Source organism: Chaetodon trifascialis, chromosome 12, assembly GCF_039877785.1.
Source record: "Chaetodon trifascialis isolate fChaTrf1 chromosome 12, fChaTrf1.hap1, whole genome shotgun sequence".
Classification (NCBI taxonomy): Eukaryota; Metazoa; Chordata; class Actinopteri; order Chaetodontiformes; family Chaetodontidae; genus Chaetodon; species Chaetodon trifascialis.
Window position 1 is genome coordinate 15395583 of NC_092067.1, and position 17912 is coordinate 15413494.

Here is a 17912-nt window from a genome sequence, read left to right on the forward strand (position 1 = left end):
GCAGATTGGCTTAATGCAACAGTGATTTAATAAAATACAGCCGACCAAGCACTGTGGCCTGGGGAGCTCTGTGTTTATGGGTGCAGGAGGAAAAAACACAGTAAGATTAGCGGAAGCTGACTTTTAAAGTAAACTTTTGTTTCGAAGAGTAGTGCAAAACAAGAGAACAAATAGTGGCACGTGAGAACTTTACACAGTATCATCTAAATGTAGGCCAATAAAACTGAAGGAAAAGTAAAAAGGCAACAAAATATCACACAAATATCACAGCCAAGATTCATGAATATTGAACACTAGTGCTTTTGTTCATGATACATGAAGAACTGGCCTGCCAGTTAGATTAAAACACCAAAAATCCATCACATTTGGTGTGGTTGAATACAAAAGAATCCACCAGTCATTTTGATATTAATGAAATATACAGTATGATCTCTGGACACGATTATGCTTGTATTTATGCGTTCATTCAGTGTGTTCTCTCAGGCTCAATTGGCCAGATGGGCGATGAGCTCGAGCTGCAATACTGGGACAGATGTTTCTAGACTGTAAGTCAGGTTTTGCATTACGCATACATTTTCATTTTTTCACCACCTGGCTGTAAGCTGTCGTCTTCCCAGATTAGCTTAACTTTTATTTACATGCACCCATTCATGAAATCCTCTGAATGACAGAGGAAAAAAATAATTTGGAGAGAAAGTGTGTGTGTGTGTGTGTGTGTGTGTGTGTGTGTGTGTGTGTGTGTGTGTGTGTGTGTGTGTGTGTGTGTGTGTGTGTGTTTATATATGCTTTTGTGACTGCCAGCAGGCGATTGCATATCAGTGAAGTATAGCAGCTTTCCCCAGAGGATACAGAGACTGATGCTGCAGGACCATGGACAGCACCTCAGTCAAACTCACCTCAGGCTGACTTTTGAGGAGAGTTGTGTAGACATGTACAGTACATGAACTTATGAGAACCCAAGATAGAGATAAAAGCTCTCCAGCATACAATATGCACTGATTTCATGAATAAATGTGCCTCAAGTTGGAAAAAAGTATACCCAAGAAAGTGTACTAGTACATAGTGAGTACAGTTGACAGTTGTCAAGAAACACTTCTATATATTCAGATTTTACCTTTCATGTATTCTGGGTTGGTATGTGCAAATAGATATTGCTATTTTGTCAGAGGCTAATGATAAAGTTTGTATATTGCACATATTGTAAAGCCCCTTGAGGCATATTTGTGATATTGGGAAATATGAATAGAATTGACTGGACTTTGACAAAATGACAAAACAGCCCAGCCTGTGTTTCTGTTTTAGATCACCAGACCTTCTGGTTCAGTCATCGCTCATCAAGCCCCCGTATAAAACTGTGGGCAGCTGATTCCGGCATACAGTCTTAGAGAACGGATGCTCCTGTCGAGCACCACAGTTGGAGTAAACAAGTGCTTACTTTGGGCAAACAAGCCAAGCCAATAAAAGCTACTGTATGTATTTTTCTCAGGAGTTGGTGAACCTATACAGCACTACTAAAACAGTGAATACAGGACCAAAACAGGGCTAAAACACCACTAAATACTGGATTTCTTATTTATGTCATGTACAGGTGTTGGGCAGCGAAACTGACAACAAGCCTGAACCCCCTAAACTGAACGCTCAATAGTACATTTTAATTTCCATCCTAAAATAACACGTCTGCCTCAGCTCAGCATGTTAGAGTCAGTGAACACATCAGCTACACACAGCAAAGCAGGTGTCCAAGGTGGGCTGAATTAAGGGCAACTGGACTGAAACTTGAAAACGTTTCACCCCTTGTCTAAGGTATGAAGTACTGATCAGTTACAGCTGGAGAGGCCCACAGGATGAGAGTCAAGTCTACAAGTTTCTACAGCTGAGACCAGCTGCCCTTGATTCAACCCTCCTATGATAACCATGACCTGGATGACTGAGAGTCTTCACACAGCAGAATAGAAGCAAACTGAAGTGAACCCAAAGGAGTGGTCTTGAGATTTTCAGCACCTGCTTCTACAAAGTTTCAGAAAAAGATGATTTGTGCTGAAATATTCAGCCCACATTTGCCAAATATAAATCTAATCAGGTTCTCCATCAGCACCTGAATTTATCATCCTCTTCAGCACCATGGACAGCAACTTTAAGGAGCTCTTACGAAACGAATGTGCTGGCTCTTAAAGGCCCAGCAGACTGAAACCAGTGTTTTCAGTTGCTCTGACTGAATAGACTCCTGCTTAGGTTAAAGCTGGACCGTCAACAATCTGCGGTCATCAAAGTACATGTATTAAGAATTGTTAAGTATGCAGAGCCTATATGTAGGTATATCAGTGTTGAACTTTTATAGCGTATTTGCAGAAATGCTCTTTGAAAACACCCAGAAAGGGGCCCAGGACCACCACTGGCATTAAATCCCTGCTTTTGGAAACAGATGTTTTACCATTTAAGTAAACGTTAAGTAAATAGGGCTAGGGTTTGGTATGAGCTAACCTAATCCTAATCTCGCCTTCAAAATGAAATACAGTATTGCTATTGCTTTCTGCCTTTAGTGCCTTTAAATGTGATGTATATATAAAACAATATGTATTACATTAATATCAATTATTACACATTTTTGGTTAAAAAATACATTTAAATTGATTTGAAATCATCTCATTAAAACAATAGAAATGAGACATTTTAGGTGCTCATCTTATTGGCTTTATCTTACCTTAGCTTAGCATAAAGACTGGAAATGGGCTAGCCTGGCTCTGTCTGTTGGCAACAAAATCCAGTTACTTGCACCTCCAGTCACTGCTCCTCAACCAGAAATAGTCCAGCTCATAGCCCGTGGTGAAACCATAAATTGTCACATTCATACTTATTTATTGAGCAGAGCAAAACTGATTAACTGGTTAAGTAAGAGGCTTAAGAATACTCATACCAGTGAACTTAGACTGAACGCATTCACTAAATAAAGAAGGCTAGAACTAAAGTACAATTTACAGCATATTTGTCAGTGATATAGTACTGTACTATATGTTAGACACTGTGTGAAAATAGCTGTAGAGTAAAATTAAAGGTAGTGGCACATTACAGGCTTTTAAGCATGCATACACATATGAAGTAGTGTGGCTATAAGCAGCCTTTCATAGTATGAATCCACATAGGAAGCACCACTACATTGTAAGCATACTGTACTTCATCACACTTCACTGACAGTGTGCGGTCATATACCTGCATATTGCAGCGCATACAATTCCGATTGAGTGCATACTCCATATAACGCTCAGTCTCGGTGCACAAGGCTGGGACTTATTCTTACCCGAGGTGGAGGGAACTAAGCCCCCAGGGAGCAACGTCACTCCCTTTGGCATATCAGCCACTGTCCGCTGCATGCGCCCAACACACCGCCACAGAGGACGTCAGGATCGCACCCATCCTCAACGCGAAATGCTTTGCGAACTGAATGTAACTCCAGCAATCCTCCCCGATTCCGTGCGTTTCGGCGAGGAGGTATTTACACGCTCGGGCATACAAGCAGGCTAAAGGAACTCCTCGGCGAAGTGGGAAGGTCATTTAAAGTGGAAAGAGAGGGCTCGCGTCGACTATGGTCTGTGGTGAGGGAAGCAGCACAAAGAGCCAACATCTGTAACTTCGGGATTTACTTGTAAAGGCGCTTCCGCTGGAGATCGTGGGATATTCTGTGCACAAACATGCCTGTAAGAAGAGGTCACGTTGCGCCACAAAACACATTCCTTGGATTAATAATTCGGAAATTCGAGGGTCAGAGTAAGTATGTTCTTGATGTGCAAATGCTGCTGCCAGAGAGAGAATACTGCAAAGTAAACGTTTTGATAAATTTACGTTGAAAATCTAAGTTTATGCTGTGATAAAAATGGTGCATCCCATAAAAAAAAACAAAACATTAATGACTTTGTTTATTTAGAAGACGAACAAAAGAATTAATTGATTTTTACATGAGGTTTGCTGAATATAAACATTAGTAGTGCAGGAACTGAATACAGTGTGTATATAGGTATGTAGTTACCTTTAATTAAAATATGCAAATTCTGGTGAAGATAAGATTATCTGCAAAATGAATCTCAATTTTACATTAGGCTGCTTATTTGTCTTTACAGTGCCACTGAATTTAATCAACTTGATTGCTGATTGGTTTTATTTGTGAGCCGACACCATGGCGTGGGCTCTGAGGTCAGCATGCATACATAAGTGCATACTTTCTCTTTCCATGCAGACCGGAAATTTGTGATAGCCAATGCCAGGGTGGAGAACTGTGCGATCATATACTGCAACGATGGCTTCTGTGAGATGACGGGCTTCTCCAGACCGGACATCATGCAGAAGCCATGCACCTGCGACTTCCTCCACGGTGACCTCACAGACAAAGAGGCCATCAGCCAGGTGTCCCAGGCTGTGCTTGGCTCCGAGGAGCGCAAGGTGGAGATCACCTACTACCGGAAGGATGGTGAGTCAGAGTCCTGGCACAAGAGTGTGGCTGTCACAGAGTGCCGGTAAGCCAAGAGGGGCTTCTTTTTGTGACGTGTGGCTCCAGAGAAAAGCATCTACTGCAGCTCCTCACTGTGTCCACTCCATGATGTGGCCTGTCAGTCTGCTACTAACCACTCGGTTACAATATGTGCTTCAGACATTAGCCCTGATAGAGGAAACCACTCAGCTCTAAAAGACCTCCTTTGAGCTTTATGCTGCAGGTATTCTTGTACTTGCTGAAAGTGAACTGATAACTTTGATCCTCATACATGAGGAGGGTTATGATTAGAAAAACAGTCCAAAACAAGAATATTATCCTAAGGAAGAAGAAGTAGCTGCATATAATATCCATATAACACATTAGAAAATGATTGTGGTGATGTGGTGTGAAAACGGTGTCATATTAATGCTATTAATGTTTGGTCGTGTGCATTGCAGAGGAGGGGTTATAGCCAGCGTGTCAGATACAACCATCAGAAGTTCTATGTGTGAATCCATTGAAAGACAGCAGTAGAATCTTTTTGGCACCTGCCTTGATTCATAACATCATGCGCCTGGGCGACAAAAAAAAAAAAAAAAGTCTGGTTGCCAAAATTGTGGTGTGCACCTCGTCTTGGTTTTGGATTTAGCAAAGAGATGGGAATAGGATGAAGCAGTCGGTGCTATATCAGGTGATAACATGATTCTTGTGTTTTGATGGCCAGGATGGACAGAGGGAGAGACGGTAGAGGAGAGACGGGGCGTGGATAGACAGAGCAAAGTTCATGTTTTCTGACTCCGGCTTTACACTCTTCAATTAAAATACACTCACTGCATATTTGAAGATCTGTGATTCATTAAGCCATGTCGTGGTTTGCAGCAAAGGTGTACAGAAGCTTTACTCCACAGTGGATCAATCCATTAATCTGTGCTATTGCTGCACATGCGATAGGCTACAGCTTTGCCAGCTTTGCATAAAAATGCTCTCCTTTTAATGCTAGACTGGTGTTTGTCATTCATTTTTGGCCAATCCTACTTCTGGTATGAATGGTGCACTGCAGAGACAGCAATCCTGAGTCAGAGTATTAATATGATGTTACCGCTCAGTGGCATAAATCCCCGGATTGACCACCTCCTGCCATGCTCTCACATGAGCTTTTTATGGTCAGCATGACATAGCTGCACAGAGTCAGGCCAAAGCACTCTTCTTATAGAGCAGCACAATTAAACCATGCTTTTTTTTCCCCTTTCTTTCATTTCCCTGCCACTGTTTGTGATATTGTTTCTATGAACTGATATTCTTTACTGCGCTAACTTCCATGCTACAAACAGCAATATATGAGGAGTCAAAGCTGGAAAAAAGAGACGTAATGTTTTATTTAATCATAAGGAGCTAGGGCTTTAATTTTTAATTGTGAGTTTGATTAGATTCTAGGCCATGGATACATGTTTAATCTGCCATCAGCAGCCATCAGCCTGGACGTTTTTTTTTTTTTTTCTTTTCTTGTTTTGCTAATCAGGAAGAGTCAAGAGCCGGCTGCTGTTCTGTTAAAATAGATTGTCTCAGAAGCCTGCAGGACAATTACAGAAAACACTCCAGAGTCTGTTTGCGAGAGCACGAACAGCTTGCTTCTTGACAAGCGGGATTTGAACTTCATTTAGTTTCCCATCCTCCCATCTTTACACGCATGTGCTCCACTCCGTCGAAATGTCATGCGCCTGTGTAATGTTTAAAGTGTGGCGGACGAGAGCCGCAGAAACCTTCCGACATAATCGTTGCTCTCTGTCTCTTCACAATCCTCCCCGGTGTGCATCACAGCTTCAAGACACAACTCTTAATACTCCTCAGAGGAATTTACAGTGAGTGCGTGTGCTCATGAATAAAGATGTCAGGCTGACAGTGCAGTGACTGGGAATGAGCAGCTTACAGAGTAAATGCATTAAACTGGTATGGAGGACACAATCCACACGCTCCCACTGCTATAGGGGGATGAAAGATTCATGGCATCCTTGAGAGCGGTGGCCATATTGATTCAAGTCGCTCCTCAAATTGAAGCTGATGGGTGGAAAGTGGATGTTTTCAATGTCTCCTCTCCTGTGTTTGAAGTCATCAGTCCTCATGCAAATCAGCTAATCCTTTGTATTAAACCCATCCATTTTCTACACACCTACTGTACGTCACAAATCATACAGGCATGTTTAAAAAGCACATAGAATAAACCAGCAGTGGCTGAAATGTGTTCCCAGTATTCCCTCTATCCATTTCTCCCCGTTTTCCCCTCTAAATATTGGTCTAAGTATGATCTGTGGACATGCCTTAAATGCCAGGGTTTAGAGGGATTGCAGTGTGACAGTGCAGTGTGCTTTGTTTTCACTCATCCATCAATAACTGCAGTGACAAGTCTTAAAAAAAGTAAGGTCAGGATTTGTGGAAGGGAGCCGTGCGACATCAGGAGCAAAAAAAGCTTTGGCTCTTTTCACTGAAAAGGCAAAAAGTTAAGCTGCTTATGCGTATGCTTCGAAATTAAAAGTAGTGGAACAAAGGGGACCATGGGAGTACGGCGAAGGCCTTCAGCACGAGGGCATTTTTCCTCTCATTTTGGTCTGTGTGAGCAACCAGCATGGGTTGTGAGAGGAGATACCACACGTGCACTCTTCCTTTAACGATGATACATAATCAATGAGGTAAATGCTTTCCCTTGATGGCTTTGTAAAGCTATCCTATTCCACGGGGTGTAATAATACTTTGTACCTGAATGAGTGTTAACAAAAGGAAGCTGACACCATGCAGAGAGAAGTTAAATGGATAATGGCTTCATAACAGCGGCAGCTTAGCTAAGCGTGCTGAATGATCTGGGACATGTGGTATGCGTGGGTGCAGGGTTTCATAGGTGACACCCCGCCGAGGGGACTGAAGGGCCGCACGTGCCCCCGCTGAGGGTTTGGTGGCAGGGGAGCGAGGGGACAGGGGGACGCCGAGTGCCCCAAGTGCACAAGGTGTGCTGCAGGACACTTGGATGACTACCCTCCAAAAGAGCGCATCCATTTTTCATCACGCTCAGCCCTCTTTGGTGTCTCGCAGTATGAGGTGAAACACGCACTGAGCCTTCCTCAGGTTTCACGTGTTCGAGTGAAATCAGCTCGTCCAAGTAGAAGCCGAGGGACTTTCCATCTCAGAGACATTCATATCAGCTTCATCCCAGGAACATTTGCATATTTATTCGATAATGGACTGTTTACGGCCATTTCTGCCCATAATTGCAACGCGAAACAAGTTAATTGGTGGAGAGGGGGCGCAGATGGATGTTTGAACACTATAACAGCACAGGTTTGAGTTTGCACTGGGTAGGAATATTCATCCACGGGCTATTTTTATCTCATGGATTCGTGTAGTGGAGGTGATTATCTAGTATTCCACTCCATGCCGTCTGTGTTTTTCTCTTATCAATCAATGTACGCTAACTTCAGTTTCTACCGCTGCGTTCAATGCACCAACATTTGCACTGAACTTAAACAGAATGAAAGATCGCCGAGCAAAATATCATGAATTGATAAACACAAATGAAATGTAGTTTGAGCCTGAGCTGCTAGTTATCCCTGACGGTTCTGGAGACACTGATTGAAGATGAAATTAGGCCAGGCTGTGTAGCTTACAGCAGTCTCACTGAGGCGAGATATTGCCACAAGGCCCAGGGACTCTAAACAAAGGGTTAGCTTGCATGGCCTCTCCCTACATGCCCTAGTCCCGATTGGCTATGCCCCAGTAACGATGCTTATTGGCTTAAGCAGAATAGCCCTAAACGAGAAACATGTCAGATTTCATTATATGAGACTTACTACCAGGCGGTGGTCTGGGGCTGTACTGTTTAAATGCTGCAGTTGTGGATAGTACATTGGTATAAAGATACAAAAATCATCAACTCATGTTTCTCCCTGAAGTAGATCAGCTATTGCAGATTAATAAGAGGCGTCAATACATCACAATCAAATAGCTTCCCTTTTTTTAAATAAGATTTGAGAACATGTATAGCGGTACCCGCTCTTCTCCATGAATATAAACACCACTACTGCATATTGATGAGTCTTGAAGACATCTCACAAGACGTTTCACCGCAACTCTGCTTGACCTGTGAGTCATTGTAGGGTGTCCAAAGGATCACTTGATTAAGCAGCAATGTTTTAATAATTGATGATGGAAATAGAATCTACAGTAATGAAATTTCCATCATGAAAAGGGAGCTAGTCTTAATACACTGTCCATTCATTCAAGCAGGTGTAAATAACATTTCTTGGCTAGCAGGGAAACACTATATAAAGGTCAGGGAATTAATGGACGCTCACTGGTACAAACTGCCAGTGATGTTAACCATGTCCAGCAGCTATGTCCATGTTTGGACAGCATTGTGTTGTGCTGATTTGAGTGTTGCAGGAGAATAGTGAGGTTGGATAGCCTAAAACCTGAATGGTTAGCAGTCTTCAATAGCACACATACGGTAACGCTGCATGTTTACCAGCGTCAGAAGTCAACCATGTTTGTCTGTCTGTACGTTTGCTCGATGGCACATTGGCAGAAAGAGAGTTAAAGCTAAGAAAACACATGATAATGGAGAAAAGACAAGAAAATGAGGAAATGGCGCAGCGTAAGCAGAAATAGAGCACATGCAGAACGCAGCAGAATGCCAGACTTGATGTTGGATAATGAGTTGACCATGAATGTTACATATATTTTAGTGTTACAGTAACATGGCGCTTGCATGATTCTGATGTTACTGGAGATGCTGGCTGTACCAACATAGCATTTTGCCATTTACTAATTACTAGCATGTTAGCATGAATTCAGCTCTGTATCGTTCTACACGACTTGCAGCATTTGTGTATTTGCATTTCTTAATGTCATGTTCGTTTGTCAAACTGGTGAATGTGTTTCCTAATTTCCTGGAAGAGTCACTGTCTAAGAGCAGGTCTCTAACAATATTTGATTTAATTGCTGTAGGAGATTTTTTTTTTTTTGTCAACATGATGTATGCATGCATGCATTGTCAGAGTGCTATTTTTTTTTTCCTTTCTTTGTGCTTTTTTTGTTTGTTTGTCTGTTTTTTGCAGCCACTCTAAGGCACCATTAAGGCCGGGTACGCTTGTTACACACTAGTCTGTACAAAGTGTTGTCTGTCCACATCTAAAACCACACTCACTCAAAGTCTGCCATCACAGTGAGGGACAAGACATAATGAATCATACAAACGCACACTTTTGAACAGTCTTCTTGAAGGCTTTGAGAGAGAGGCTTCAGATGCTGTTTGACAATCCAACAAGCGCTTTGCTTGAAGTGTACTGATGGCTTTGGATGAGGCACAGGGCGTGCAGCTGGACGCCATCAGTCAAACTATCAAACTGATGGTGATAATGGAGAGAAACAACTAGAAATGACAGCAAATATGAGAGCAAATAAAAAGAAGGGAAGCACGGACGCAAAAGGTTTCATTTATGAATGATGGCGGTGCAAAAAAGTGACCTGAATGAGTGCGATTGATGTCAGAGAAAAGGAAACACATAATAAGTGTATTCCATGTTCATGATTTATATGTCCAGTAAATATTGTTTACGCAGTCACACATTTGATTTTATGCAGTTTTTTATGCAGTTCTGTTGGGTTTTTTTGGTGAAAAATGTGTTTTCCTGAATCCGGCATTTTTTCCCAGTGAATCTGGGAAAGACCATAGCTGACAGTTTTGTTCACTGTGACACTTCAGCTGAGAAGTCATGTCTGCCAAGACAATTTGTCCATCAACAGAGGGTAGCATCACACGTCTAGAAAATGAGATCTTTCAATCTGAATTCAGCTTTGATTCATGAAGTATTCTGTAGCTTGAATTTGACTTGAAATTAAAGGTTTGATTTGTATTATCGCATCGTGTTCTGTAATGATATTTGTTTTAAGCGGTCATCATAAACCTTGGTTTGTTAGTTGCACTGTTGAATATGTGTTGAGTGTGCACAAAAAGCATCATGGTTCTTACAAGGTTCAGCATGCTATGAATAAGTTTACACAAACATCATGGGATACTGTGGATCTCAATTAGTTTTGCCATGGATTAAGGTTTAGCTGAATCAGGATAATGGGGAGAAAATCTGATCTTTGGATTCACATAATTTTCCCCACCCGAAATACCTTAAACTGTCTGCCATTGTTGTGAAATCATAAAGAAGATGAATAACGTAGTTGTTCCCAATCAATGATGAAGGCCATTTTTCTTCAGGTCATGAGTAGCTCTGCTGATCACATGGCTTACTCCTGCTTGACTGTGGGTGAAGGAAAGAAAAGCTGTTTTATTCACAAAAAGTTCCTCTTGCTCACCAGGGTCAGAGCACTGTGGGCCAATTTGTCCGTTTCTAAAATGAGCGTAGTGATAAGAACACATCATCAGATCAAACTGAGAACGGCGCAGTGTCTGCTGATTTAGCGCAGCAGTTATAGAGAAGCTTTCCCTTGATCCATTTCGGTAGAGGTGACATTCAGCAGGAGACCAGATGAGAAGAGCCCCCCATGGTTTAGCCTTTAAGCATGACCATTGTTTCCCATCTGGTGAGGTAAACTGCAGCCCAGAAATATTTCTGCTGAATTTACCATCTTGGCAACACACAGCTTATAGTTCTAAATGACGTACAGTAGACCTCTGCTGGTATCAACCAGTATAGATAGTCAGTGTATTACTTCTATTCTCTCCTTTAACAGAAGGGGATATTAGAGCTTCATTTTTTTTGCATTTCATTCACATTTTGCATTCCTTTGCAAATGTGCACACTGCGCCTCATTTGCAGCTAATAATGCGGTTGCACACAATGCTTAAACTGTCTAAAATGCTCCATAACGAAAAAAATGTGCTTAAGCGAATGAAAATATTTACATGTGAGCGTGCAACCATATAGCAGGGATCTCCTAATGCTATATATATTATTGCTGTATTCAGAAAACTGTGGAAAAACCCCTGACTGGGAGCAAAATTTACACCAAGTGAGAAACCATGGAGCAAAGGGCACAACTGCATCATAAGGAGGAGAAATGCTCAGAATACACGCAGCTTAACATTTCATCATTTTCAACTACATTGCATTTGAAAAACTACAATAAATACAATATACTGTAACATATATATAGTCTGCTTATCTGTGGCTCAGTAGAAAGGTGGAGGTATGGCTCCATGGCTCCACATTTCTCGGTATATTACTCTCTCACAAGAACAACAGGATTTGTTGGAAATCATTTTGGTTGAAAAACAGTAATGAATATGTGGTTTGAAATCTGGCATTAGAAATCATTCTGTCACCGCGCCAGTGTCCACTTTTGAATCAAGGAAAAATGTCCCAAAAATAACATCAGTAAGTGTTCACTTTTGGAGGCAATTCATTTTTAAGGATTTATAACTAACAAGTTTAATTCCTGCGGGATTTATCAGATAATTAAAAGTCGATACTGAATAACTCTCTCGCTCGCCTCGTTTCTCCTCGACTGTTGAAAATGAGCATACTGTTAAATCAAACACATCAGAGTCAAAACCAAAAAATGTCCCCTTTAATGGAAGGGACAATGTAGAATTAAGTGGAGGCTTTCTGGGAAATGCAGGAAAGTGCTTTTTATGAAAAAGGGATTTTCTGGGGGAGGACTCGCAGTTCCCCAGCTCTCTAAGCACTGCTCTTCTACTTTAAAATATACACACATGACACCAGACAAGATGGGTGTGGAGTGTCCAGCCCCCCTCCCCCTGCTGGTTTTATTATCCACATACGGCACACACGCAAGCATGCAGAGCTATATATTCCCATCCCCTCACATGACACTGCTTAAACACTGAATTCTACCCGAATTCTCCAATTCCGTACATTTATGATGTTTTCCATTGTATTCAAATCACATTATCATATTGCCAGTGGTAACAATGTGGCTTGACTTCTGGGACTTTTGATGCAGAAATCCTTCCAACAGAACTCTGGCATGTTGAGGCAGACCGTGCTTGTTATATTTAGTCAGACAGCAAGTCTACTGCTAATGAATGCTGCTGGCAGGGTGTCTGTGAGCCCTGCGGAGATTACAGTGAACACTGGTAATATGTGTCCTCTGTGAGTAGAAGCAGCACTACAAGACAGAAGGACAGACAGACCCACACAGTGAGACAAAGGGACAGTTTGTCGTAGATATTTTGATTTCATCAGCCAGATGATAAACACTGCTTTTGATATATTTTCTAAAAACATGATTGACATATGTAGATTTTTTTTTGATTATGTGTTTAAAATTGGAGTCATTGCAGATATAATAGAAGAGGCTGTCAAGGCAGTTAAATCCCATACCAGAGATGGCCACTGTGATATTGTAAGTCACCCTATAGCTTTATAGTAGCTATTATGTTGTTGTTGTTTAGGGTCCAGTGAGTAGACACTTTTATTGGTGGGCAGTTGTGCCCGCAGGCTCTGAGTAGCTTTCACTAACACAGCAATAACCGATGCAGTTGAGAAATTGAGATATTCTGGGCTCCAGAATAAGTTTAGATCACAGATTGTTTTCCGCTCCACCGCTTCACACGATCCTCTAGTCATTATTCCTATGAGCACATCGCAATCCTCTAAATTGGCTGTAATCTGTCCCGCCGGTTTGATCTATTCTGCTAAACCCAGCTATCTGCACCATACTGTGGCTCTTGCATCACATTTGTCCAAGCCCACATTGTATTGCTCGTTAAAATACATGTGGCACATCTATATGGGCTTAAATAGGCGTGCGGCACACATGGACACACACATATACTTTGTATAACCCCTGGGCTTACTTATTTTATCTCAACTTTGTTCCGACATGCAAGCGCTGACCTTTAAATCGAATCCACTTCTCGTCTGTTTTCCCAGCATTCATGGGAAACCAGAGGGAGGTGTTAGTCATTTTTAGATTTCTCTTTATTTAACATTCTAAATAAAAATCTGCACAGTGTCTCGCACAAATGTTTTCTCTATAGGTTCAGGTCAGACATCTTGAGACATACTAACCCTTTCAGAGGTGACAGGCAGGAGGATAATGTATGCTTCTTTTTCTTTTTGGCACTGACACTTTGTCTCTCTTCCAGGGTCTGACTTTCAGTGTAACACTCACATAATCCCAGTGAAGAATGAGGAGGGCGTGGTGATGATGTTTATCTTAAATTTTGATTACGTTGTGGATGAGGAGAGTGACAACTCCACGGAGAAGATAAGCCCAACATCTCCTACAAAGTCAGATCAAAGTGAGTATTTGATATACAGTTCTCTCCTTACTATTATATACTATAAAAGTACCTAAAATATCAATGGAGTAAAAAAGTATAATAGAAATGAGACTCATTTTTGTTTTGTTGTCATGGCATTTCTTTTTTTATGTTTCCTTTTCTTCTTTCTTTCTGGCATGATGGCATGATGCCTCATCAAAAAATGATGCATCTGTCATTCATTGGTCACATTTATTCTCTTTATTGTCAGTGAACCTGTGTATGTTTTGTGAGATGGCTCCAGTCCTTAAACACACAATTCCTTTAACAGAGGGGTGTTGCATAAGTGGATGGCTGTATATGAGATAATTCATTAAAAAAGCCCTCTGTATCTGTTAGACAGTAATTGTGCACTAGAGAATTTGATTGCCTCAAATTCTCAGTGTAATCCAATCCTGTTGCCAGCATCTATTATTCCAAAAAAGTATGCATTATTTAGTTTGCCAGGACAAAACAGTGTGAGTGGTCTGCTTATATAACCTTACCGAATGTGTTTAATTCTTAATCGTTCTGCCTGTTTTATGTCTTTTCGGAGAGCAGCCTGTACATGCACGCATGTACCGCACCCTCATCTTTTATTTGGATGTGTGTCAGTATAGGTGTAAATGTCAATGAGACATTCCAGCTCCTCTCTGATTGGAGGCACTCAGCATCTCTTCTCTGACCGGAGCTCAGCGATCCACTTCACTCAGCATGAATTCCTCCAAGGCACTGGCATCCGGCTCGTGGTGTTGCTGTGTGTGTGTGTGTGTGTGTGTGTGTGTGTGTGTGTGTGTGTGTGTGTGTGTGTGTGTGTGTGTTTTCAGTGCATGCATGCATACGTGTGTGCGCGCGTGCATGCATGTGTGTGAGTTGAGTGCCTGTGTCCGTTGCTAGCATTGCTAATCAGAGCTGATTGCTTGTGACAGCGCTTCAGCAGGGGGATCTGTGGGTAGATGGGGCAGATAAACATATGATGTGACTTTACATTAGAACAAGTCTTGACTACATGCACACATCACACTTAAAGGATGACCTTACCATTGTCTTTGTCTGTGGGCAGCCCTTAGATAGCAGCAGGGTGTTAAAGTGTAATTTTATGCTATAACTGGGGTTTTAAAGACTGATGCTAATATTTTAGTCTTTCATATTGATCGTTTCCACACCACATATTCTGTATTACTTCAGATGTGTATGACAGATAGGCGCATTTAACAGCAAATGAAAAGTCCTTTCCGGTTAATGCGCTTTTAAAGGAGAATGAAAGAACCATCCCCTTGGCAGAGGAAGTACCTTGATACATCATTGCTTTCAGACTGCTTTCTTTTTTTTTGGCATTTCACCTGAAATGATCAGGGAAGACATTTGTATCTAACCATAAGTTTTAGTGTAGCAGCCTGTGAAAAGTCATTTTGGGACATTGGGGGGCTAATTATGATCCGGTGCTGACAGCAGGCAATAATCCTGCAGGTGTCAACCAGCACAATATTGAGCCTGGAAGAGAGCAATCCCTCTTTCCCTGAGCTGCCATCCAGAACACACCATTCAGCAACCTCAACATGCCTTCAAGGTCCAACACCAGAGACAATAGTTAGAAATTACCCAGCAGAAAGAAACACTGTTCAGTGCTCAGAGTTCGTTTTACTATTCTGTGTACAACTGGATGCATATGATGCATTGTGCAATACAATATTTCACTCAAAACTCCAACTGTAAAGGTTTGCATCACTATGCTTACTCTCTTTGAGTTCTACTGAGTGACACTATTCCAACAATGTAATTACGGCTGCATGGAGCTGTACTGTACTGCCAGGGACTCCTGAATGGCTTAATTAACTAAATTCTCTCACAGTAAAAACGCATTTAAGTTGCATAGTAAATATATAAATCTGACACCTACAAAATGCCAGCGGTTTCCTAAAACTCAATTAGAATGAATGAACTTTCAAATAGAGCCTTCTTTATTTGAATAGAGAGGATCAGCAGGTCCACTGCAAGCTCTTCCCCCTTCTTACCCCTCAGGGTGAATCCAGACACCCTGTGAAGGAAAGTCATGCTGGCTGCTTGTATCCGCAGTCTCGCTGACTTGAACACTACCCACAGCTCATGAGCATAGCTGAGGGCAAGAATATAATTCAACTCATAAATCAAGAGCTTCGCCTTCAGGCTCTACTCTGCTTCTTCAGCACAGCAGTGAGATACAAAAGTCCATGCTGCTGCTAATGTCGCATCCATCTAACCTTTCGCTCCATCTTACCCCCGTTTGAGAAGACCTCGAGGTACTTGAACTCCTTCCCTTGAAGCAGCAACTCGCTCACAGCTCAAAGGGCAGCAATCCACCATTTTTCCAGCAGAGTACAAGCAGAGGGCTGATCCTCATCCTCGCCATTCACACTGAGCTGGAAAATGTGTCGTAACAAATATAATGCATTCTCAGTCATCCAAGTGAAAGGGTATTAAGAGATACTTAATTGGAATTGGAGCTGCCTTATTCTTGAAGACATTTCATTGCTAAACCAAGAGATTTAATCAGTCTGCTCACAAGTAGGGAGTCCCAAAGTAGGTAAAATCTTTCAGACTGAAAAGTCATGTGACAGTCATTTGGTCCACATATAGGTTGTTCAGATCACATAACAGTCCTGTGTGAGTCATCAGTCCCCTGAATTAAGGTGTGAATTGGTTTGAAAGCACCTCAGAAGAGACGTCAGGACAGCACTGTGAGCTGATGATAAGCTTTTCAGGAAAGCTTTAAAAGGCTTTTGTCAAAATAGCTGCAACATATGGTGAAAACTCCACGGCAGCACACATAGATTTGATAAGATAATCTTTCTATACATGGAAGGAATGTCCTCCAATAAACACAGAATCCTCCTCCCAGCAGCACACTAAGGCAGACACCCGTCCACACAAAATAAACCCAAATATAAGCACAACAATCCAGTTCAAGCAGGAAGCAGATCCATATATCAGCAAGACAACAACCAGTGAGCAGCTTAGTATGGGAGAGCCAATAAGAGACGCTTCTTTGAGGACACAATGTGAAAATTTGAACAAAGACAAAAACTTGAAATAGAGATTGAACAAAGTGAGGAATGACATGTCTTCAAGACTAAAACAAGGTAGCCTGCGTGTGAGTATCTCTTCCTCACATATGTATAATGCATTTTCACCCACTTACTGTAACAAGTTTAGAAATTCAAGATTTACTGAAGCTTATAAGCACGATTGCCCCTTAACTTTAAAAAAGTCTGAGAGTCAACAGCAGTGGTACTTTGATCTAAATGCTGATGTCAGCATGCTAACATGTTCACAATGTCAGTGCTATTATGATGATGTTGAGCAGCTGTAATATTAGCCGTGTTCACTGTCTTAGTAGAATGTTTTACCATGCTAGCATTTGTTAATTAGCAGTCGACACAAAGTACAGCTGAGGCTATTGGGAATCTCACTTTTGCAGGTATTTAGTCAAGAAGTATTGGGAAAAGACCCTAAACCTAAAATACATATTATAGGTATTATACAAGCATTCAGCCAAAGCAACAGTACACTTGACGCAGTCTTGCTGCAGACAGGAAGGTTGTCCATATCTCAGCTCAGCATGTCATCGGGTTCCTCTCCAGGAAACTTGTTGAGTGTCACGACTCTATTGTAAGCTGCTATAGTTGTAACATCAGCACATTAGGCCAGGGAATGGAAACAGATGGCAATGATGTTATGTAAGGAGGGTGCTGAGGGATGGGTGCCTCACGAGTGAGGCAGGGTTCACTTTCACTTTCTATTGTTAATGAGCCAAAACTTTCACTCTGTCCCCAGAGGTCATTAACCTCTGCTACCGTGTCCATTCTGAAAGGCTTCGGTACAAAAACTGTGCTCCTGCCTCAAATCAATGAGGCTTGATAAATCAATGGTGCAATTTGCTCTCCGTCTAATGCTTGTGGGCACTGAGATATGGATATATGTTGCACTATAGCAAAATCAAATCTCTCTTGATTTGTCTTCATTTTCATGGTTTAGTGCACTGATCTTTTAATGTTTAACATATATAATGTTCAGCTGAACACAGCTTTGTTAATTAAGAGAGCTTCAGTGCAGACGTTGTTGCAGAAATTCTGTCTTCCTTGTATAGAAATCTTACAACAAATTAATCTGAAAAAGTCCACAGAGGCCTGCACATTTGAGATA

At 41.5% G+C, this 17912-nt stretch overlaps 1 protein-coding gene across 1 annotated transcript in view; it reads left to right on the forward strand.

The window, feature by feature from the left end:
* The first annotated feature begins 3374 nt into the window (after positions 1-3374).
* The window catches only part of LOC139340257 (voltage-gated inwardly rectifying potassium channel KCNH7-like), a 37033-nt gene continuing 22495 nt past the window's right edge, over positions 3375-17912 (forward strand). Inside the window, exons 1-3 of the mRNA XM_070976003.1 lie at positions 3375-3762; positions 4229-4459; positions 13575-13730. Of these exons, the coding sequence (XP_070832104.1) occupies positions 3687-3762; positions 4229-4459; positions 13575-13730 (463 nt within the window). The 5' untranslated portion in view covers positions 3375-3686. The remainder of the gene's footprint in view (positions 3763-4228; positions 4460-13574; positions 13731-17912) is intronic.